The 25,296-nt window shown below is 43.1% G+C and overlaps 2 protein-coding genes across 2 annotated transcripts in view; both read left to right on the forward strand.

Moving 5' to 3' along the window:
• The window catches only part of LOC139447332 (uncharacterized), a 30,661-nt gene extending 15,181 nt beyond the window's left edge, over positions 1-15,480 (forward strand). Inside the window, exons 13-26 of the mRNA XM_071228634.1 lie at positions 270-466; positions 2,312-2,377; positions 3,104-3,197; positions 5,555-5,775; positions 6,370-6,410; positions 7,107-7,577; positions 8,577-8,736; positions 9,427-9,511; positions 10,168-10,261; positions 11,435-11,517; positions 13,012-13,084; positions 13,390-13,528; positions 14,618-14,762; positions 15,196-15,480. Coding sequence (XP_071084735.1) covers positions 270-466; positions 2,312-2,377; positions 3,104-3,197; positions 5,555-5,775; positions 6,370-6,410; positions 7,107-7,577; positions 8,577-8,736; positions 9,427-9,511; positions 10,168-10,261; positions 11,435-11,517; positions 13,012-13,084; positions 13,390-13,528; positions 14,618-14,762; positions 15,196-15,327 — 2,001 coding nt within the window. The 3' untranslated portion in view covers positions 15,328-15,480. The remainder of the gene's footprint in view (positions 1-269; positions 467-2,311; positions 2,378-3,103; positions 3,198-5,554; positions 5,776-6,369; positions 6,411-7,106; positions 7,578-8,576; positions 8,737-9,426; positions 9,512-10,167; positions 10,262-11,434; positions 11,518-13,011; positions 13,085-13,389; positions 13,529-14,617; positions 14,763-15,195) is intronic.
• A 4,244-nt stretch (positions 15,481-19,724) lies between these two features.
• On the forward strand, positions 19,725-20,734 carry LOC139448855 (uncharacterized). The gene has a single exon (XM_071230380.1). The coding sequence runs from the start codon at positions 19,763-19,765 to the stop codon at positions 20,732-20,734; it is 972 nt and encodes a 323-aa protein (XP_071086481.1). The 5' UTR covers positions 19,725-19,762.
• The last annotated feature ends 4,562 nt before the right edge of the window (positions 20,735-25,296 follow it).

Here is a 25,296-nt window from a genome sequence, read left to right on the forward strand (position 1 = left end):
CAATCCAGTGATTGACATCATGGCACCGATTTACGCAATTGGGATACGATGACATGCATCACCCAACTCACCGAGCCTGACCACCCGTTGTCATGATGACAAAAATAGTCATCTCTTGCAACATGCCACATGTCCCCCAGTTTATTACTGAGACTGAGAGTCTTACCTGTAGATTAAAATGTTGAAACTTGAATTTGATTTGACATCCATATCAAAAGAGCAGGTGGGAGAGATGGGACAGCTGTAGTTATTGGTTACTGTCCCCTCAGATATCGGAGCAGGTGGGCGAGGTGCATGAGAAGATGGAGGAGGCGTTGGAGGAGCTGCAGGAGAAACACCGACGCCAGGTGGCGGAGATACATGGCAGGCACCAGAAGGACACGGAGCGGCAGATGCAGCAGATGCACGACGATGCCCGCAGGACGGAGGACAACTACAGGCAGAAGATACAGGAGGTGGAGGAGAGGTAGGAGAGAGGGATGCTGGGGGAAGAGACATGGTTCGAATAAGGAGCTTTGAAAGCAAATCTTAATTCTTTGGAAAGCATGCTAATGGCAAGTCTGCTGTAATTGCTGTAAAACCATGATCTAGAGATCTACTTAAACGATTCGTAGATTTGATCTGCTCACCCATTAATTTTGAAAAATGGAGGAAAAATGACAAACCTGAAACACGGTTGTTTTGATTCTGCCTAATGGTAATTTATGGGTTGACTTCTGCACCCACCAACGGGAGAATGTGTGCTAAATTATACAAATGCATAATGGTCACCAGTGTAAGACTGTTGTAAACCTATGTTAAAGTATTGGAGGTTCGATCATCTTAGCACTAAGATTGCTTTGTGCAAGTAGGCCCAGGACTTCTTTTCTGCCCAAGTATACAAAAAGTCAAATAGAGATCAAATATAACAAACAAAAGTTTTGTTACATTTTATGTGAAAAGACACGAGTGAGATTCTATTTATCATCCAAAATCATTCTTCCTACTTTTTCAATGTTTGTAAATTCTAATGACCAGTGTGTTGAGTGTAAGAGTACAGCTACAGCCTCAGTGGCAGAGGGATTAGTGATGTCGTTTGATTGTGACATCATGGTAACCGATGACATCATACCGGTCTTTAAAGCACTGTGATACAATTTCATTGTAGTGAGGTCTCCCTCGTTTGGATTACATGGCATATAACATGTTTGGAATGTGATGTGGACAAGTAGTTTGGTCAGACAGTCTCAAATTCTGTCTTCATAGTTTGTTTTTATCCATGTTTGAAAATGAATTAACTCAGTGCCTAGACTAACATTATGTCTGTGAAAACATTTCATTTAAATAATTGTATTTTTTTTCAAAAGGCCTCTCCTCTTCTGCTGTTTCCATATGTGGAATCAATAAACTGGACTTGAAAACTTTCTCCGTGCGATTTCTCTTAAACTATTCAGTGGATTGATCTCAAACTTAGTACATATAATCTGTGTCATATGGAGGGGTGCAGTCAAAAGAAAAATATTGTTTTTATTAATTTTCCATTTTTTTATGAATTTTTCAAACCCTAACCCTATCCGTTATTTAATTTGAAAATACTGACACACTAGGCGGGTCGGGGTATTAGTGAGCCACGCTCACTTTTGCCCTTGTTTGTGAATGATTTCTGTTTTGATTTTGAGTTAAATGATACAAATTATATGGAAAGTTGTTATATATTTTTTGTCCAAAATATCAGAACACAGAAAACATATTGCAATGTGTGTTGTTTGAAAAGCGTATTTAGTATAAGGGTATAGCGGTAATAGTGTGCAGTCCTACACCTCAGTACTGTGTCTGCTTGTTTGTGCCGTCCTACACCTCACTACTGTGTCTGCTTGTTTGTGCAGTCCTACACCTCACTGCTGTGTCTGCTTGTTTGTGAAGTCCTACACCTCACTACTGTGTCTGCTTGTTTGTGCAGTCCTACACCTCAGTACTGTGTCTGCTTGTTTGTGCAGTCCTACACCTCACTACTGTGTCTGCTTGTTTGTGCCGTCCTACACCTCAGTGCTGTGTCTGCTTGTTTGTGCCGTCCTACACCTCACTACCGTGTCTGCTTGTTTGTGCAGTCCTACACCTCACTACTGGGTCTGCTTGTTTGTGCCGTCCTACACCTCACTACTGTGTCTGCTTGTTTGTGCCGTCCTACACCTCACTACTGTGTCTGCTTGTTTGTGCCGTCCTACACCTCACTACTGTGTCTGCTTGTTTGTGCCGTCCTACACCTCACTACTGTGTCTGCTTGTTTGTGCCGTCCTACACCTCACTACTGTGTCTGCTTGTTTGTCTACAGACTGGAGGAGTACAGGACGGAGAACTCCAACCTGAAGCACTCCAAGCAGAAGCTGGAGTCTCAGAGGTCAGTATGTTGTGTTAGACAGACTTCTGACATTTTTATTGTATTCATTGAGTGACGTTAGCATCACATGAAGAATCATCTGTGACTGACTAAAACTGGCATTTATTTCTACTATTGTGGTTTATTGTTAAATATTAGATAGCCTCACGATGTATCGCGAGAACAATGAAGAACAAGGCATGGCTTATGTCACGATAACACATATTTCAATCTTGACATCATTTCTGGAGGTTTCACAACTTGGTGACATTGTAAATTGGACCCATGAAGATCTGGATTATAATAGTTCTTCAGCCACCCATGTTCGAGGTGACTATGCTTGTAAGAGGTGACTATGCTTGTAAGAGGCGACTATGCTTGTAAGAGGCGACTATGCTTGTAAGAGGTGACTATGCTTGTAAGAGGCGACTATGCTTGTAAGAGGCGACTAACGAGATTGGGTCATCAGGCTCAATGACTTGGTTCATGCATATCGTCATATCCCAGTTGATGCACATGTCAACCACTGGATTGTCTGGTCCAGACTTGATTATTTACACACCGACGTCATAAAGTTGAAATTTAAAAACATTAAAATGGGTCAAACAACATGCAAACAGACAAACAAAATTGTAAATTGACTGAACCTGTCTTTATTCTCCCTGTAAAACCAATCCCCCTCTTTGTTTATTTCTTTAATATGTTGTGTTGCCACCTTGTGTAATTGGGTTGAATGTGTGCCTCTAGGATCGAGATCCTGACCAAGTTCCAGTACATGATGCAGACCCAGTGGAATGAGGCAGTGTCCCTCCTGGTCAACACCCCGCAGAGGAAGACTCAGGTTAGAACCATGGTGGGCGTGGTGGCCCTCCGAGGGCCGCCTTGTCCCATGTCCAAACCAGACAAGGGTAACGAATAGATGGATGGAACATGTGACAATAGAGCCTTCCCCCAGGTGCATGTACCCTCTATGTTAGTTGATGTTCCCCAAACCCATGACACCTGAGGGACTGGAGGACAATGAAATATAGAATACTAAACGAGCTCCCGTGTAATACCAATTTTATGAAACGAGTGAGTAGTTGTGGTATCTGACAAGCGAGTGTAGTATTTTATTTATTACTTGCCATTTATAATGTTTTTAGAATTATACTGTTGAGTGTGAATAGGCTGACACCTACACGATCCATGGCATAATCCAATTGAGTTTAACAGAATAATACTTCAAACACGTCAAAAGTTGAAACGTAAGAATTTAATACCATACAATGGTCCACCTTTAGAATTCAGGCATCTGTCCCCAAAAATTATTGTAGCGCTAAGGCTATCGTAACTCACATACTAACGACTGTCGTTGCGCTACAATACGATCGCCTTGTGGAACGGGGCCTTGCACCTCAAAGTTTACAATCACGTCACAATCCCCGACGTAATTTGTGGAATTTTGTTGCAAGATCCATCGGCGAAACAATGCCTTGTGACATCACCCATGCAACAAGGTTGCTGGGGTCATCGAGTGTGCATAAGCTCCTCCCAGTGATCCACACAATGTCGTTGAATAAGCCAAGGGATGTCGAGAGCTTTCAATATTTGTTCGTGAAACGTGTTCAGAGAGTACATAAGCACGCGTTTTGGTATTACACAATGTGTAATACAGCTGTATGTTTATTAAACGGGTGATTTCTTCACGGGCAAGTAATAATTCGTTTTACCGCAAACCTAATCATGTGGCAGGAATGTGTTGTGCATGCTTGCTTTGATCCGAATAGGTAAGAATACTAGTTAGGCATGTATGCACTTCATTCATTTTTCACATTCATATAAAAATAGAAGATGACAGAAAGCAAATTTGAGTTAATCCCCTTGTTCTTTTTCATTTGGAAAATATCTTAAATGTTTGGAGAATGGTGTCTTACATCATTAATTCGAGATAAGAAATTGCGATTGGTTTGTTGCAAATGTAATGACAACAGTTCACCAGATTTGAGCGCGACCATAACAAATGTACCACCATGTTAGCGGGTACTTTGAAAATAATAGAATGGGTTGCGTCCAATCAGAATCCGACGTTCGTGTGTAAGGTAAGATGGGGCTACATACCTCAACTTATTCCGTTTTTGGAACAAAATAAAATAAAAGAGCGGAAGGTCCCGGGTTCGATCCCCGGCCGCGTCATACCAAAAGACGCTAAAAGGTGGTACTTGTTGTAACCCTGTCTGGGGCTCGGCATTATGGGGCTAAACAAGGACTGGTCGGCTCGGAGTTAGTATACTGTGTCTGAGTATGCTATGGAATAAATACTGCTTTGTTTTCCTATTTCGTGCAACAACTTGATGATGTTGTGTAGTGTGGCCTAGACTGTGGAGGAGGAAATGAAGGCGAAGGAGTGAACATTGTGAATGTGTGTAATACTGCAGTCAACAACAGTCCAGGTGTATCATCGGGGCGTGAAAATTACTCAATCTTTTCCAGTCAAACCAGTCACTGACACTGTCTGACTCTCCTTCTTCTTCAGAAGATGGTTCGTTCTCATGACAAGCGTAGGTCTCCGTTGATTATTCATCCCTAGAAGCGCTATGGGGTTGGAAAGCTCCTATAGGATGCTGATATAGACCAATTCTTGACAGACTGAAACAACTTATTTGCTTTGTGTTTGTAAGCTGCAAAAAATAATTTGTAATTATGTAAAGGCTGTATGATGTGTATCAAAACGTTTAGCCAGGGTTTTTTTTGTACCAAGTGTCACTCAAGAACCAGTCTTCCTACACTGTCCACATGATCACCAGAATGTAGATTCATGAGGACCAGTGCATATATATATATCTTAAATCCAGACTCATAATTCTAGGGACAAAGTGTAGATAACTCAAAATTCATCTAAAACGACACAGTTGACCCTATACTCCTCAGCAACTCATCCAATAATTTTCCAACTTTTTACGTTTTAGCAGCTTGAAATTGCAGGGGTTGCCATGGAAACCAAACTTGAGTTTTTGTGTCCCATTCAGATGTTGAAAATGGGTTCTTGGGCTAAAAACGGTTGCATTTATTAGGGCTCAGAGCAAATATCCGTTTACCTGAAGCTCCTTGGCACAATGCTTCAAGGTTATTGAACAATTTATCTACAAAGATGTTGGAAGAAGTTGTATGGAGACCTTTGTCACTGGGTTTTTCAGCTGTTTTCTCTTGTTTTAACAGGCATTAAATGGGTCGTTTGTGTCCAGTATATCCCATGCAACCCAGAGTCAGACTGCACACCCACCTGGTCATCTCAACCTGAGCATTGTTACGTCCAGCCAGCCGAAGACTAGCAGCCCCAACAGAGAAGGGGAAACACACCCACCAGTCAGGATGGAGGAGGGTCGGGTGGGGCACCAGCGGGCAGCAGAGACAGACCGAGTGGAGGAATACATAAACAGGTGTGGGTCAGCACCAAGTGGGGTGGGTCAACACGCTGTGGGGTGGGTCAACACTAAGTGAGGTGGGTCAACACCATGTGGGGTGGGTCAACATTAAGTGGGGTGGGTCAACACCATGTGGGATGGGTCAACACCAAGTGGGGTGAGTCAACACCATGTGGGGTGGGTCAACACCATGTGGGATGGGTCAACACCATGTGGGATGGGTCAACACCATGTGGGATGAGTCAACACCATGTGTGGTGGGTCAACACCATGTGGGACGGGTCAACACCAAGTGGGGTGGGTCAACACCATGTGTGGTGGGTCAACACTATGTGGGACGGGTCAACACCAAGTGGGGTGGGTCAACACTAAGTGGGCTGGGACAACACAGGGCTTCGGAGACAAACTGGTGTGTGCAGTGAGATGGGTCAACACAGGGCTTCGGAGAAAAACTGGTGTGTACAGTGGGGGTGGGACACCAGAGGGATGACACAGTCTAGGAATACATTAACTGGTGTCTGGAGTGTGTTCAGTTTTGGACATTTTGTCACCATTGGAGTCCAAATGTGTGAAATGTTGATTTTTAGATGGAATATTTTTATTCTTCAGTTTACCAACAAGTAACAGTGCAGTTCAGCCCGGCAGCCAGGGTAAGCATGTGTAGCATTGGAACTGTCCAATGAGGAAAAAGAAGACTAAACCAATAATGTGTTGAGTGGTGATGTGGGCAATAATCAGTCCTTCTCTCTGGGGACATTGGACAACCCACTCCCACTTCTCCGTGGTCTTGTGCCAGAGTGGTTTGATCCCCAGCAGAGTCATGCCAAAAGACGTTAAAATGTGGTACTTGTTGTTACCCTGCCTAGTCCACGGCATTAAGGGGCTAAAGCTCAGAGTCAGTATACTGTGTCTGAGTGGAGGATTCATGTTAAACTGTGGCATGGTATCTCAGTGGGTTAGCGCTATGAATCGTTATAATTCTGGACTAGTACCAGCAGCCACACACACACACGTGCATGTACATCGCTATATAAGCTCAATAATCCTGGAGACGACATTAAATCCCATTTCACCACCACCCCAAAAAACTAGTTTTTTATTTCTGTAACAGACAGTTGCCAAGTATGACATATATTTATCATATGAGCAACATGTATTTAATTGTTATTATATTTTATTGAAAATGAATAGAGATGAATTGATTCGTTTGAAACATTTGTACTGGCCTGGTAGAACGAGCGTTTCTTCAATACTTTCTCACCCTGCCACTCCTCAAACAAACGGACGAGTGGATTTTCCAAGCCCTGCACCAGTAGCGTTTTGTGATGCCTATGGTTTCATTCCAGACTTCCTTGTATCAAATGGTGGCGGGGTCCACAACCAGTCCTTCTCATCAGGCACGTCCAGCAGCCAGGTCCCACGACATCCCACTGATGTGGACACTGCTGGAACTGTTCTCCTCGACCCCAGACTCCAAGGAATGACATTTCCTGAACTCAATCTAGATGAGAGTCTCTTACCTCACTTTCACAGTCAGGGACTTCAGATACCTCGGAACATTCATGGCTATTTGCTCAGTCAAGGCTCTGTCAATCCAGCCAATCAAAGTGTTCATTTACAAACACTGGCCAATCAGAATCAAGCATTACTTAATCTGGTCAGTCAGCCCAGTGCAGCAGTCATGTTGCAGCCACCACAGCAACAAAGTCACGTGTATTCACAAAGTCAAGGTTGGGGTCAAGTACCGCCATCGCCAGCTAAACACAGGAGTCGACGGAAGACCCAGAAGTCCAAGGAGTATGAAGACTCAGATGATGGTAGTTGACTTTATCTTGACAACAGTAACTGACTGTAACAATTGGTCAATAGTAAGGTTGTCTTCTGGTCTGTGCAAGTATTAAGCTGTTTCAAAGATAGATATTTCTAATTCTTTATTATTCAATCAATCTATCCAAATGAATTTTTTTTAAATTGTTTGCTGATATGTTTCTGCAAATAGATGAAATCTAATGCATTAATTATTACTGACATGCATCGACAAGTCTCACAACAAGACTACAATAATATAACTTCCTACTTGGTGCAGGTAAGAAATGTGGGACATGCCGAAAATTAGATATAATTCCATTTTGTTTCAAATATAACACCCTTTTATTGACAATTTGACATTTTGGGTGCACTTCTTCATATCAACAATAGACTGACTTACATGATGCCCTTAGGACACTCCCACATATGCCAGCTCCAGTTTCAGAGTTTAGTAAATCTTCCAGGAAACATCCTTGACAAAATGATGCTTTTTACTTAAAGACTATATAAACCCCACCAACCATTTTATAGATCGGCCTGTCCTGATTTTACACAACAGAAAAATGTGTTTGATTGTAATAATGCTAATTTTTTTAGTCATCTTTGATTATACTTTTGTTTACATTTATCTTAAAAACATTTTTATCTAAATAAGCAGCCTCAAGTCAGCCTGGACATTTTAAATGTTGAGAACTATTTTGTTCCTGCCTTGACATTGACCAAGAAAGTACTTCAACCAAAGAACTACCTGGTGTGACCTAATTAGGAGATGTTGTAGCTGCGAATGCAGTTGTTTTAGAGTTATACAACTGAAATATAACCAAGGTCCATCATTCTGTTAATCATGTATGGTGCCAGGTTTTCCAAGGCTGCCAACCCTGATGCATATCCATCAGCAAAATACGTTGGACTGATGATTTACCACTAGGAACACCTATTGAAGTACATTGTAAAGTTCCTGGTTTTATGAAGTTGTCTGGCTGAATAAACCACCTTCTCTTTTTCAGACTCCCTCACTCCCCGAGGGATGTACACACAGCCAGGTATGTCCCCCCCAGTAAAGCAGAGTCGCCAGTCCCAGGAGGAGGAGGGGTACAATCCCAGACACGCCCACAGAGAGCCCAACACTGTAGACAACCTCAGTGACACACTGGAGCAGACTGTCAGGTAGACTGTCAACACCCTGGATAACCCTGGGTCAAATATCTGTTGTTCTGTCTTTGATCTTTCTGAAAGGACTGCAAATAAATCATACATGACTATGTATTGAAGAGATTAGAGAGGAACTACTGAGTCAGCAGAAACAAAATTATTACCGTATTCAAAGTAATAAGCGCCCACGGCGATATTTGCTATTATATTGGCTAGTGAATAATCCCAATTAGCTACCTTCCGATTGATCAATTTACACAAGACTTACTTATTTGTGTATAATACGCACTCGTGTGTTATATGCTACCTTAATTACAGGCAATTGAATTCTGGAAAAATATATCTGTCGTAATACGCACAGACTTTTCTTTTGTATCATTTCAGGCTGACAGGATAAACCACAAAATTTATGATCTTTCAACTCTTTCACCAAAATTATATTCCAATAAGAGCCCCCAATTTCTAATTTTGAGAGCGCCATGGGTGTTAATTACATCAAATATGGTAATGAAAAGATTATGATTGTTTTTGTTCAAAATATGGCAGACTGAACTCTGATCTTGGTAATAAGAAAAGTTGATTTAAGATCCACAAGGTTTACTTTCATGATGAGATTTGTTTATCGATATAATTGATACAGTGTGTGCTCTTAATGAGTAGTGTGAATGATGCCGTTGTCCAGACTACAGATGACTCCTGTTGCAGGTTGAATGCAGATTACAGCCAGATATCTGACAGAGTGGCCGAGCATGAGTCCCGCCAGAATGAACTGCAGCACTACATCAAGATGGTACAGTAGACTGGAGACAGATTGTTGAAGCCTCTGCTATGATTGGAGAGCTTAATGAACTTTCCTGCAACTTCCTTATATGTATGAGGGGCAGTCGGGTAGCCTAGTGGTTAAAGCGTTCCCTCGTCACGCTGAAGACCCGGGTTCGATTCCCGACATGGGTACAATGTGTGAAGACCATTTCTGGTGTCCCCTGCCGTGATATTGCTGGGATATTGCTAAAAGCGGCGTTAAACCCAACTCACTCACTCACTCACTCACTATGTGTTTGATTTGTTGTGTTTCCACAAGAAATATCAAGCCCAAACACATACAGGTTAATGGAAGTTATAAAAATTAACATTAAATTGTTTGATTGGCATTTTTTCATACATTAAAGATGATGACCTAATTTTCAAAGAGACAATTCTTGGCCAGTCCTTGGTTTCGGTTGATCAGTTGCAGACATAACATGTATGGGAGACAGCCTACTATCTCCTGTATACTTGATGGGTGCAGTGAGTCCCAATGTTCATTGAAGCGCTTGACACTAATTAATTCAGTCACCATCACAGGCCTACTCAAGTACGACCTCAGTGAATGTGATGAAAATATTTCCCCTTGCTTAATAATTCTTGTCAATTGTAAGCCTCATTTGCTGTTTATTCCTGCCATAGTTGCTGGACAGACCCCCAGGGGAGGTAGCAGAGCCCCCGGAACATGACATCCCTCTTGGCTCCGATATCCTCGAGACATCCAGGGAAATGACAGGTGGGCAGGTTCTCCCATGTATCTTAGCCGTAACAACTGAACTGAACAACTAAATTAAATTAAATAACTTTCATTGAGAAAATATCCTAAAATGTGGAAAACCTTTGTTGACATTGGTTGTACGGCTCCATGTGCTGTCATCGAGGTCCAACTTAGAGCTATGTTACAGACATTTGGATGTATAAAGATATACACCTCACTTTTGCAGTTGTAGTAGAATATCTATGTAATTATGCAGAACAATATGTAAAGTACACCAAAAGGCTTGCATTAGACCAGTCAGTTCTGACTTCAGAATTTGGTCGTTTGTTACATACAAGAGAAAAGTCTGGTCACATGATATGCCAATTTGCCTATGGCAGTGTTGTTATGCTAAGTCACCACTGCGCCATCTTCCCGAGGCAAGAGAGTTAGCTGACTAAAAAAGTCCAGTTCCCACCTTTTCCGAACTAGGCTGGCATTATGGAGTTATATTTTGGCTGGACTAACGAGTCTATGCATAGTCCAATCAAAATCGCGCACCGAAATCGAAATCCAGTTCGTAAATTGTCATGCAGGGTTCGGTCGATTACAGGATTAGCAAAACATGTGCACCGCCAACTCGTCAACAGATATTTTCTAAATCTCTTCAAGTTTTTAATGAAGATGCTCACATGATTTGTTGCACTTCGCCATGTAAGACCCGTTTTATCACAATGTAGATCTTGATTGTCGATCAGATCGTCTTGTCTGAGCGCCGCCATTTTCTTTGAAGTAAATGCAAGTTATACGGCAGGTGGAATCTGATTGGTCCATAGGAGAGGCATAGAAGCCACATAACTCGTAGCAGCCACTGATCGAGCCCAGGAATTCCAGCCTAGTATGGCAAGGGTGGAAACTGGACTTTTAAAGTCAGTTAACTCTCTTGCCTCGGGAAGATGGCGGGGGATATGAGTATTTCATGCTTGTTGTGATCAGGTTGCTCCTGCTATCAACCACTTGTTAGACTAGTACAGCTTCAGGCTGCTGTGGTGTGGTTAGAATTCTACTGACTGCAGAATAAAACCGTATTCACTTACTCACTGAAGAAGAAACAATTAACCTAAATTAACTGTGTAGTTTTAACGAAAGGAAGCCCTTACATTTTGGCTATTGTTCGCTGCTTCTTCACTTCACCTGCTGTGTGTGTTACAGTAGAGCTGGACCTCAACGACACAGCACAGGCCGCACAACTCAACAGAGAACTCCGTCGACTGCAGCAGCTGAGAGACCAAGTGGTGAGTTGGGTGGGAGATGTTGGGTGGTGAGTCAGATGGGAGGTGTTGGGTGGTGAGTCAGATGGGAGGTGTTGGGTGGTGAGTCAGAGGGGAGGTGTCGGGTGGTGAGTCAGATGGGAGGTGTCGGGTGGTGAGTCAGATGGGAAGTGTCTGGTGGTGAGTCAGATGGGAAGTGTCGGGTGGTGAGTCAGATGGGAGGTGTTGGATGGTGAGTCAGATGGGAGGTGTCGGGTGGTGAGTCAGATGGGAGGTGTCGGGTGGTGAGTCAGATGGGAGGTGTTGGGTGGTGAGTCAGATGGGAGGTGTCGGGTGGTGAGTCAGATGGGAGGTGTCGGGTGGTGAGTCAGATGGGAGATGTTGGGTGGAGAGTCAGATGGGAGGTGTTGGGTGGTGAGTCAGATGGGAGGTGTCGGGTGGTGAGTCAGATGGGAGGTGTTGGGTGGTGAGTCAGATGGGAGGTGTTGGGTGGTGAGTCAGATGGGAGGTGTTGGGTGGTGAGTCAGATGGGAAGTGTCGGGTGGTGAGTCAGATGGGAAGTGTCGGGTGGTGAGTCAGATGGGAGGTGTTGGGTGGTGAGTCAGATGGGAGGTGTTGGGTGGTGAGTCAGATGGGAGGTGTCGGGTGGTGAGTCAGATGGGAGGTGTCGGGTGGTGAGTCAGATGGGAAGTGTCGGGTGGTGAGTCAGATGGGAGGTGTTGGATGGTGAGTCAGATGGGAGGTGTCGGGTGGTGAGTCAGGTGGGAGATGTTAGGTGGTGAGTCAGTTGGGAGGTGTCGGGTGGTGAGTCAGATGGGAAGTGTCGGGTGGTGAGTCAGATGGGAGGTGTTGGGTGGTGAGTCAGATGGGAGGTGTTGGATGGTGAGTCAGATGGGAGGTGTCGGGTGGTGAGTCAGATGGGAAGTGTTGGATGGTGAGTCAGATGGGAGGTGTCGGGTGGTGAGTCAGATGGGAAGTGTCGGGTGGTGAGTCAGATGGGAGGTGTCGGGTGGTGAGTCAGATGGGAGATGTTGGGTGGTGAGTCAGATGGGAGGGGTTGGGTGGAAGGTGTCGGGTGATGAGTCAGATGGGAGGTGTCGGGTGGTGAGTCAGATGGGAGATGTCGGGTGGTGAGTCAGATGGGAGGTGTCGGGTGGTGAGTCAGATGGGAGATGTTGGGTGGTGAGTCAGATGGGAGATGTTGGGTGGTGAGTCAGATGGGAGGTGTTGGGTGGAAGGTGTTGGGTGGTGAGTCAGATGGGAGATGTTGGGTGGTGAGTCAGTGTTGATTCAAAAGAAAAGGTTTTGAGTTACTTTGGAGTTTCCAGACATTTAGTTGGACTCAAAGGCTTCCTTAAGATGGAGATCGAAGAGTGAAGTTGGTGGCACTTGGTGGTCATCTGGGTAACTCATTGTTGTCATCCTGCTCGCCCATCAGTCCATGTCCCTGCCCTCTCTGTGGAGGAACCGATTCTATCCAGTAATCTCCACAAAGTGTGTCTTTCTTCTGTCTTGTAGACTCAGAGAGACAGTGTGCTGGGTTCAGTGCCGCCGGAGAGAGATGGTGCACACCGATCCGCCGACAGACAGGGTAGGTCAATATTATTTCATCCTCACTCATGGTGGTAGCAGTTTCAAATAGATAAAGAAGACTGTACATCTTCCAAAAAGTATATTACTAAACCATGTACACTAAAAAAAATTAAGTTGTGTAAAATTGATCTGAAATTTCTTTTGAAATTATGCATACAAAAGTTCAACTATGAGACCGACAGCGCTATGGCTTAAGGAACACTGGCAACACATCCATAAACATTTTGAAGACTAATGATGACAAATGAGCAGGTACTGTTACCCACATGCACCTTGGATAGTCATAAATTCCTGATGTTTCAGGTGGATCTCGAGTGCTGGCCCCGGAGCAGCTGGCTGAGATCTCGCGGCTGCTGGACCAGTACCGAGAGCAGGGGGACCAGCATTCAGGGGAGGACTCCGTCAACAGACTGCTGCACCTCCTGCAGGGCCACACACAACAGTACGTCACTGCCACTGCCACCCTCACCTAGCCCTCACCCAGCCCTCACCCAGCCCTCAACCATCCCTCAACCAGCCCTCAACCATCCCTCACCCAGCCCTCAAACAGCCCTCAACCAGCCCTCACCAGCCCTCAACCAGCCCTCAACCAGCCCTCAACCAGCCCTCAACCAGACCCCACCCAGCCCTCACCCAGCCCTCACCCAGCCCTCACCAGCCCTCACCCAGCCCTCACCCAGCTCTCACCCAGCCCCCTCCCAGCCCTCACCCAGCTCTCACCCAGCCCTCACCCAGCCCTCACCCAGTTCTCACCTAGCCCTCACCTAGCCCCCTCCCAGCCCTCACCCAGCTCTCACCCAGCTCTCACCCAGCCCCCTCCCGGCCCTCACCTAGCCCTCACCCAGCCCCCTCCCAGCCCTCACCCAGCTCTCACCCTGCTCTCACCCAGCCCCCTCCCAGCCCTCACCCAGCTCTCATCCAGCCCTCACCCAGCCCTCACCCAGCTCTCACCCAGCTCTCACCCAGCCCTCACCCAGCCCCCTCCCAGCCCTCACCCAGCTCTCATCCAGCCCTCACCCAGCCCTCACCCAGCTCTCACCCAGCCCTCACCTAGCTCTCACCCAGCCCTCACCCAGCCCTCACCCAGCCCTCACCTAGCCCTCACAAAGCTCTCACCCAGCCCTCACCCAGCCCTCACCTAGCCCTCACAAAGCTCTCACCCAGCCGTCACCCAGCTCTCACCCAGCCCTCACCCAGCCCCCTCCCAGCCCTCACCCAGCTCTCATCCAGCCCTCACCCAGCCCTCACCCAGCTCTCACCCAGCCCTCACCCAGCCCTCACCCAGCTCTCATCCAACCCTAACCTACTCCTCACCTACCTCCCACCCAGCCCCAGCCCAGACCTCATCCAGCCCCCACCCAGCCCTCACCCAGAAGTTAGTGTGAACCATTCTGGTACCATTAGTTCCTTGCCCTTTAGTAAAATTGTTTGCTTGTCATGCTGTAAATCTTTGTCTGATTCCCAAAACAGGGAAATATGTTGAACCCATTTCTGATGTTCCTCCATAGCTGAAATATTGCTCAACTTTCAGCTTGCCGGGACACACAGGTGATGAGAAGGGGTCTGCGATATCAGGGAAACAGTCACCTCGGTCTGGCCGCAGGACGAAGGCAGCTGTCCCTGTGAACCAGAAGAAGCCTCCGTCAGTGCGGGCTAACCCAGCACCACAGGGCAAGGTCAGAAGACTTTTACCATAGTGGCTGTTTAGCACTACTTTCTCTTATGACATGGTTCACATAGGTGAGATAAGACAAAGAAATAACTGTGTTCATTCTTTGGAATGGTAAGGGACAGTTAGAGGTTTCTGAAATTTATTGAATTTTCTATATGCCTTAGAAACAATTGCCTGGGAGAAAAAAATGCTGTTCCTAATTTTTTTGGTAATGTTGGGTGAGCATTAAGTAATGAAGGAAAAAGCCAAAGAATGATGAGATAATCGTTCAATGTTCAATGCCAAATATGATAAGAGTTTACTGTTTTATTTTATTTTTAATTTTATTTTTTCCTCCTTTTGCCCTAGTTTTTGCTTATTAATCAGGTCATGCAGACAAGTCAATTTCTTATCTGGTAAACTGAAAGCTTGGGCTGACATTGGTTTGGTTGTGACAGGTGCTTGATACATCTCAGACCAAGTCTGACTCGGGGCAGTCTACGAAGTCCCAGCCTCTGAAGAAAGTAGAGAGGAAGCTGGCAAGCAGCAAGCCATCTCAAGTCAAGGGCAAGTCTTCAGCGTGGAAATAGTCTTGAACACTGACAAGATTTTCACTGTAGCAATGATAGGCAACTTATCGAGTCTGTGATACCTGAGTCTGTGTTAGCATAATGTATAGATGTGTGTTTCTGCAGTGGTAACACCTGCAGTAGTCAAAATTATTTATTGCCCAAAGATGAGTTTTTCCCCTGTGGACAATCAGATGTTGCACAGAACAGATTGAGTTTTGCATGGAAATGTTCCTGTGTGTGGTATTGCTGTATCATTATGGTGACAAGCAGAAGTCCTGACCAGTTCCTTGTGTCAAATGTGATTTAGTAACTGATAAATATCTAAATGAATGATATCATGTTCACACTGGATGTTAAATAGAAAGGATATGGTCTCGTAACTGCTGGACAAACAAATGACATTTGAACTCACAGATCTGCATAATCCTGTCGATGACAACAGCGGAAGACAATGTCTGTGGGACAACAATATATCTGTGATTAATATGTAAACAGTCAGTGACAACCAATCAAAAACATAGGTCTTCAGCAACCCATGCTTGCCGTAAAAGGCGACTATGCTTGTCGTGAAAGGCGATCAGGGATCGGGTGGTCAGGCTCGCTGACTTGGTTGATGCATGTCATCGATCCCAATTGCGTGGATGGATGCTCATGATATTAATCACTGGATTGTCTGGTCCAGACTCGATTATTTACAGACCACCTTCATATAGCTGTAAAATTGCTGAGTGCGGCGTTAAACAACGTGCACCATGTCACACTTGCCCCAGTTGACATGAATGCTTATATTGCATGGGGAGTGCCTGTTGTCACACAGCGTGGTGTTCACGTCTCAATCTGATTAGCAGTCAGTCACGATGAAAAGATTTTTTAGTGAGTATTGCATTTGAAATGTGTGGGTGAGTGAGTGAGTATGGTTCTATTGCAATATTCCAGCAATATCACAGCGGAAATGAGCTTCACACACGTACCCATGTGGTAAACGAACCTGGGTCTCCAGCGTGACGAGCGAACGCTTTAACCACTAGGCCACTCCACCACCCCCTTTGTTTTAAATGTGTAATGATTAATATTAGAATAACCTGATGTCATTATTAGAGCAGATTATATCTTTGATAGTTTCGGGGTAAATGTCTAACATTTAATATGTAACATTTACACTTTATGCTCAATGAGTTATAGTCAGCTTCAGAAAAGGTGACATATTTGGTTAAACCAGTTGTAATAATTTTGTCTCATCTTTCATAACAAGAAAATATGCTTTGGTTTTATACTTGAACATGTAAGAATAAACTATATATGTATTTGAAATATTAATATATGTACACCCACAAAATGTCAAACAGGTATTATTTATGTAAGTTTGCTACAGAATATGTGTTCAAATGTACAGCGATTTATTTATCTGAAACGTCTCCTGTGTTGCAGTTTGTGAGTTTGTAAATAGACAGAGTTGTATTAGTATGAAACTGCTTCATCTGATTATGATTATTGTGCCTATTAAAGGTAGTTGTTCAGTATTACCACCAGGGCCCTCAATACCATGTGTGTTTCCAGTTCACTGACCGATCCTAATCTGGTGCCCGTAATCCAAAATCTTTCTCATGTTTAACAAGTTACACCACCGCTTTTCTATATTTATATTAAATTGTTGCATTCCAAACAGATCTACCACTCTTTTACTACAATATTGCAATGCTTCATTATCAAATGAAAGGAGGCATTTATTAACATGCATCAATGGGGACAAAAGGCCTACCTTCGAGATGTAATGTTAAATTCTAAAGCTTACTTGACCCGCGAAGATGCGGCGTAGAATAAATCTTCAGCAATCCATGCTTGCCGTAAAAGATGACTATGCTTGTCGTAAGAGGCGACTAATGGGATCGGGTGGTCAGGCTCACTGACTTGGTTGATGCATGTCACAGATCCCAATTGCGTGGATCGATGCTCATGCTATTAATCACTGGATTGTCTTTTCCAGACTTGATTATTTACAGACCGCCGTCATATAGCTGGAATATTGCTGAGTGTGGCATTTAACAACAAACCAGCCAACCAACTAAAGCTTTACTTAACCAGGTAAAGATAAAATGCCCTTTTGATATTAAAACGATGGGGAAATCGGGGAAATGTGTACTAGCCGACAGGAATCTGTACTAGAGGGCTAGTGTTAAGTTCTAGAAAGGGCCAACCTTCCTGTATTTGGATGGGATGAAACAGGAAACACACATATTGGTTTTTGGCCTGAGCATAATACATGCCATAGTGTATGCAACGGGATGTGCATTTGATTTAACACTGCCAGATTTACTAAGATGTGGAATTGATTTGATAGATGTGATCATGTGTGTTGCTGATATGGGTGTGTTAGAGAATCTTGTTAATTTCATCTTGGAGTTTCGGTGCTACTATTAATCATAGCTAGACGTTGTTTACCCCAAGCAAAGTACAGTATTTATTGAATTTCATATTCAGTGTGTTCATACAGCATGTTCATTAAGCATGTTCATTAATTCATTCCATATAATACAAAGTACTAATTAAATGTTTTATTCATATCTCAGTGTGTTTGTCAGTTGTGTTGTTTATGAACGATTTTGGGGTGGGATTGTTTTGGGATATTGGTTTGTTTATTTGTTGTTGTTTAACGCCGCACTTAGCAGTATTCCAGCTATATGATGGTGGTGTGTAAATAATCGAGTCTGGACCAGACCATCCAGTGATTGACATCATGAGCATCCATCCATGCAATTGGGATACGATGACAGGCATCAACCAAATCAGTGAGCATGACCACCTGATCCCGTTAGTCGCGTCTTATGACGAGCATATTTGCCTTTTATGGCAAGCATGTGTTGCTAAAGACCTTTCCTACCAAGGATCTTCACGGTCTTTTTTGTAAATAAGTGAGTGGGCCTGTAATGGGTTGATTTTATTGTGGATGATGGAGAGGGGTGGCAGATGACTGGGTGGGATGGTTGATGAATCTATGGGATGTGAGATGAGAGAGTGGGGAGTGGGTGATTAGGTGATGGTATGTTGGGGAAAATATGAGATGGCAGATGGACAGAAGGGATTGTCAAAGTGTTGTAAGCATCACTTATCTATCTCCTGTGTTGGCCGGTCGGGTAGCCTAGTGGTTAAAGCATTCGCTCGTCACGCCGAAGACCCAGGTTCGATTCCCAACATGGGTACAATGTGTGAAGCCCATTTCTGATGTCCCCCTGCCGTGATATTGCTGGAATATTGCTAAAAGCGGCGTTAAACCATACTCGCTCACTCACTATCTCATGAGGTGGATGGGGTGTTAGATGCTGGTAGGAGGGGTGAGGGATGTGTGGGTGGATTTAGGTTTGTGGTTACTGGGCTGTATCTGTATTATTGTTTTGTGGTTCAGGGTATGTGATGAGTTCTTGTGATTCAGCTGAGGCAGGTGTTCAGTGAGTGTTTTTCCGTTCCTGGTGGGTTATGAATGGGTTGGATGGGATAATATATGGTTGGGGATGAGCGGAGAAGAAAGTTTGTGATGTCCTGTTATTCCACGGTTTACGGTTTACACAAGGAAACTTACTGGTGGATTTGAGTGTGGGAGGGAGGATGTAGATATTAAATGCATTCACATACATAGATACACCTCAATTTTTTTTATGCACCTCTTACTATATATTTTCATATAAAATGGACCCCTGATTTTTTAAAATGGCTGACAAAGCATCGGCTCGAATCAGAAATCACCATGTTTTGTAACTGTTCAATGGCATAGTTATTTGACTTCCCCTTAAATTGCTTTCCTTGCTTCTTTGCATCATATGATATGAATCCATCAGCATTTGGAGAAACATACAGTTATACAACTTTATAGCACGTTTTGGTGGTATCTTTGACATTTATGAAAATGTTATCAATGTCGTACGTAGATATTTCCAAAAGATACATGAAAGTTGAGAATATGTGAAAATAAGGTGTGTGGTGTGGTGTGGTGTGGTGAGAATTATTTACAGTCCGTCACCATGAAGCTGCACTTTTCTGAAGTCAGCGATATACAATCAAACGAAATAACCCCTCATGTTTACATTTCTCTTCAAACTGCACTTCCATCAGCAAACTGCATTCATTAACAATCCCCCTGAATGTCTTCTCATCATCTGATGCTGGTATATTTTCATAAATATGTTTCCTGTTAGTTCCCATGGTATGTTTGTGAAGCTTTTAAAATCAAGACCATTATCAGTGACTACCTTGTCTTAATGGATCACAGACATGTGTATATATGCTTTACAATCAGTTATTACGAGGCATGATGCAACCACTGCCTAGTAAAGAGAATCATAATGAGACCTGTCACACCGATGTATATCGTAACTTTCACTTGGCGGGGAAGGGAGGGAAGTTGCGGCTAGTCATCTATCATCATAGCTATCGCCACTGGTGAGGCTACACACTTGTCAACATGAATAATAGGTGGGTAGAAGATACGGAGGTTACGAAGGTGGACAATGTTGGACAAGCTTTGGTTATATCGATTTTCAAACCTGTCACCAGACTTCTGCGAATTTCTGGTTTCTACCTTGGACGCGAACAATCAAGGCTATTGAAGTGTGCAGTTGTCATCCTGATGGTAGTCCTGAAGTCTGTTACCGTGACCAATGCACTTAGGTACTGTACTTTATTTTTGGGGGAAAACCAGCTGGATGGTAGGTTTACCTCATCAATGGCGGTGTTCTGTTTCTACTCCTATGTAGCATACACGTCGCTGACTCTGACATTTGTTCTTCCAAGACATTTCGGAAGATTCCAGGACCTCCTTGTGTCGTACATTACAGAATATGGAGCGTCACCATATCTGAAGTTCGTCAAGTATAAAATACGTTTATTTGCCCTTTTCATCACTTTGTTTTACTTGGGGTTTATGTCCAGTACCACAGTCGGCGTTAGCAATGCCTTTCCGTCACTAAAGCGTCACATGGCTCCATTCAACGGTTACCAAGGGACAACTGGAACTGCCTACCTTGTGGTGTATGTATTTTTCCTGTCAGTAGTGAGTTCTCAGCTATCTGCGGCCCTCGTTCTGTTCAACACAATTACATCAATTCTTGTCAAAGAATTCAAAATACTATCCAAGAAACTTGTAGAAGACATGGACAATTTTGAACGCACATTTAGTCCGTTTTGTCAGAGGCACAAACGACTTTCCTTGATATTGGACCAAGCGAACAATATTAACACCCACTTTGCATTTGCTACGTATGTGTTTGGGATACCAATGATCTGTTTTCTTTGGTTTGGACTAATCCGGGGATCACTGCCAACTGATGAGTTGTTGTTTTGTTCAACAAACCTCTTCACCATCGCAGCTCTGATGATAGATGTGACTGCCGTAGGTTGTGTTCTCAACGATACGGTAAGAACATGTAGCATGTAGTAACCTGGAACTGATAGTCGGATCGAAACTCAGATGAGAAATGATTGTTTCTTTGATTGTCAGAACCAACCCATGTTTCGATTCTGCATTACTTCGGGCTTTCCTCCCATATTAAGCGGACACACCGGGATATAACTGAAATACTGTTCAAAGCAGTGTTAAACCTAACCTAACAATATAAATACTAATATAAGAGAATATGTTGTTTATTTGGAATCTAATTTTTATATGATAATCAAGTAAACGTGTTTTCATAGAATTAGTTTACAAGTTTATTTGTGTAAATAGCCCTGCCAGGCATACAGTTGTGGATAGTTTTTCCATTTCCCCAACCAGGTTACTTCAGAAACACACTATATCCAACAAGATTTAATATCATAATGATCGCCTGTTGATAATTTAAGGGGGCGGTCGGGTAGCCTAGTGGTTAAAGCGTTCGCTCGTCACGCCGAAGACCCGGGTTTGATTCCCGACATGGGTACAATGTGTGTAGCCCATTTCTGGTGTCCCCCTGACGTGATATTGCTGGAATATTGCTAAAAGCGCCGTAAAGCTATACTCACTCACTCACTGATAATCTAAGCAACAGCCAGATCACCTTTGGTGTTTTTTGTGTTCATATGTGGCAAACATATGAAGATTTCATTTGGTCCCCAATGTCCTGTAACACTATTAAACTGTTACCTGTTCAACGACTCCCTGTCATAAGAACTACATGTCCCTGCAACTACAGGTACAGTTTATAAATGTGTCTGTATCCCCATAAAGTTAATGAGGTAGTCCAATTGTCATTACAAAGCTAACAAGTTTTGTATTAGCTTAGAAAATGTTCCTTTGTCATGTCGAACCACAGCTAGTAACTATCTATTGCGTTGCAGTGTTTGTGTAACTGTAACTGTTTTTCAAAAGTTTTGAGTGGGCATTTGGGGCTAGTTACATGCTCATCTGGGGATTAGAATCTTGTAATTAATGGCAAGTGAATAAGTCATGAATAAGTCATTATGACAACCTAATGTGCCATCAGAGGGATTGTTTCACGAAATGGCTTTGTTTTTATACAGTTGTCTTGTCGGGATATTCTTTGTAATGGGGGCCGGGGTCGACCCAGTCGTCTGTGCAGAGTTGCGTCCCTTGGGCACGCCAGAAACCTATGATTGTGGGTTCGAATCCCGGCTCGCCCCGATAATGTTTCTAGGTTTGTTAGCACCATACCCGTGCTCGTGGGTTTCACCAAAGTGGTAAACGTCTGAGACCTGCATCACTTCGGGCTTTCCTCCCACATTAAGCTGACACGCCGTGATATAACTGGAACTCACTCATTCACTCACTTTGTAATGCCTGTTTTTTATATTTCTTTCCTAAGATGTTCCTTTGTTTGTCATGCTGAACCACAGGTATATACTACCTATTGCGTTGCAGTGTTTGTGTAACTCATTTGAAATTGTCAGCTTTAACCGGGAAGCGTAGAGACTACTATCATGTAATGTTGGACTTTTAGTTCAAATACAGGATGTATCTGGAGGTTGAGCTGTACAGAAACTAATCTTGCCCTTCATAGTGTATGTCAAATCATGGATGGACTTCAGTCTGTACACTCTGTCATATCACCAAAAGGAAAACCTCAGGTTCTGTATTAGGAATACCTCTATCAAGAGAACAAGGAAAGTGTTTAATATAGCAAAAGGAATTGATAATTCCAAACGATCTGATAGAGGTCCATCGAGTGAACGTGACCCAGTACAAATGTACAAACAAGTTCTAAATATTTGAAGACATAGTCGTGAATCATCCTCCTCGAGCGCGCAGACCGCCTCCGTGGTCTAGTGGTAGAGCATCCGCCCGGACAGCGGAAGGTCCGGGGTTCGATCCCCGGCCGCGTCACACCAAAAGACGTTAAAAGATGGTACTTGTTGTTACCCTGTCTGGCGCTCGGCATTAAAGGGCTAAAACAAGGACTGGTCGGCTCGGAATCAGTATACTGTGTCTGAGTGGGGTATTCATGTTAAACTGCGGCATGGTATCTGAGTGAGCTAGCACTATAAATCGGCATCAGTCCGGACTAGTACAAGCAGCCGCACAAACACACACACGTACATGCACGTCGCTATATAAGTGCAATAATCTTGGACGCGACGTTAAACCAAATTTCACCTCACCTCACACCTCGAGCGCGCAACAATAAGTCCTACTGAACATACCTCAAACCTTGAAAATTTTACTTGTGCCAAGGGTAAAGGTTAAACAACTCGATAGTGTTGATGCGGATAAATAAGGGTGGTGATAAGTTATGAACGAAACTAACATGATCTAGAAAACTAACCTGGCGAAAATTTAGATAAACATTCGTCTTGATCACCTTACGTTCGCGGTGACTTTTATGGAAGTGATCACTTCACTACCCTTGTAATGCTATTGTGAATTTTACGAATTCCAATTTGCCATTATATAAAACGTTATGAATTGAGAAATTAAGAACTTACATTTTCAGGAATGTGCTAAATCGCTTTCAGTTATTTTCGGGTCAACTAATTTAATTTGCAGATCAAACTATTCATAAGTTATCTGCAAATGACTGTAAGCCATGGTTTTAATTCTCAATGCAACCATGCAAGGAAGTGTAGGAATAAAGTGGAAAAACATGTTCCCCATCTATTGAATTAAGGTGTGAAACATAGTTAAACACATAAAAATGTTAATGTTTCAAATCTTCTGTTTGCCATCTTAAAGAATGACTGATAAATTTAATACTGCAAAAAAAACTAAGCGAAACTCTATCCAAATACTCTAGAACGTCGAATTATGTTCCAGAATTTAAGAGATATCTGAAGCAACAGAAGAAAAATTGATTTTGATTCCACAGTGGTCAAGACAATAATGAAGTATTTTCAAGAGAACTACACACCTCCTTTGGACAAGCCGATTATGCAGAAGCAGGTGATGATAATATCCATTATCATTTACTGAAGCATTGTCCGAATCATGTCTCTTCAATTTTCTATATACAAGTATTCGATGAAATATGGACTTCAGGGAATTTCCCTTTATCTTAGCATAATGCCATCGTTTTCCCCAAACCAAAGCCTTGGCGGGATCATACAGACACATCTAATAATATCTCTTAGGAGTTTGTAAAGCTGTGGAACGAATGGTAAATGGTTGATTACTTTGGTATTAGGAAACTAATAATCCTTTGACAAATATTGAATGTGGTTTCCGTACAAATCGAAGTGCTTCACCATTTGGTACAATTGTAATCCTTTGATAATGCTATCGTAAAAAAACAACATGTATCAATATTTTTCAATCTTGAGAAAGCCTACCTGAAGCATGGCATTTTATGGGATGTACAGGATGTTAGTTTTAGAGGCTGCTCACCCCATTTTAAATTACAGTTTGTAACAGACAATATTAAATCTGTTGGGACACAACAGTGTCTGATCATTACAAGCAGGACCAGGGTGCCCCACATGGCGGTATACCATCTGTGAAGATAAACTGTTTTTCGAAAGTTTTGAGTGGGCATTTGGGGCTAACATTACATGCTAGAATCTTGTAATTTATGGCAAGTGAACGCCCACTAAGTCATGAATAGGTCACTATGACAACCTTATCTGCCATCAGAGGGATTGTTGCATGAAATGGCTTTGTTTGTATACAGTTGTCTTGTCGGGATATTCTTTGTAATCCCTGTTTTATATATTTCTCTGCCTAAACCCGATACAGTGTGGTCACGAAAATAGTGTAGAAACTAGTGTGTACAAGTTTGGTGTGAATTGTTTAAACTGAAGGGTCATTGAGAAGCTTGGAAAGGTCGAGCATATTAACCGTCTGACCTTCAATCCTTTCCCTAAACAGTTACAGCTCAATGGATAGTACCCGAGAAAGGAAAAAATGAAATCAAGGTGATTCGTTTTATTTCTTACAATAAACGTATTGATAACTGTGTACAGTTTTGTCAGATTTTGTTGATCAGATGGATGGTAACTTGGTAGTAACTTGTTCTCTTTGGCCCTCTTTCACTCAATACGTCAAGATTCTGGGAAGGAACTCTCTACTAATGTCAGACATCGAGCATACTAGTGAGTTGTGTTAACCACTACTTTGCCAGTATATCAGATATAATCACTGCATGTCAGCTTTATGTCGAAAGAAAGCCTGAGGTGATCTAAGGCGTTTACCACTGTGGTAGATACCACTTTCACGGGCATTGTGCTGACACTCCAAGAAATATGATCAGGTCGAATATGGTATTTGAGCTCATGTGTGACATCCAGTACAATTTAGTCATACATTTGATTTAATGTGTGTTCCAAAATGCTGTGTGACTTTGCTGACTCTGTGTCATCCATTATGAAGCTTAAATGTGCAAACAACAACCTGATAAATCCACATGTTTACTCATCTCTTCAAACGACAATGCATTCATTATTATTACCTCTGAACACGATTTGTGTGTTATGCTGATATATGTCCTTTTAGTTGACCGATACAATGTTTAGGAAGCTCTCTAACATTAATCAAAGAACAGAGCTATCGCTCCCTGAACCTAATGGATTAATGAC

This window comes from Haliotis cracherodii, unplaced genomic scaffold (assembly GCF_022045235.1).
Source record: "Haliotis cracherodii isolate W230 unplaced genomic scaffold, xgHalCrac1.p SCAF_7, whole genome shotgun sequence".
In the NCBI taxonomy this organism is placed as follows: Eukaryota; Metazoa; Mollusca; class Gastropoda; order Lepetellida; family Haliotidae; genus Haliotis; species Haliotis cracherodii.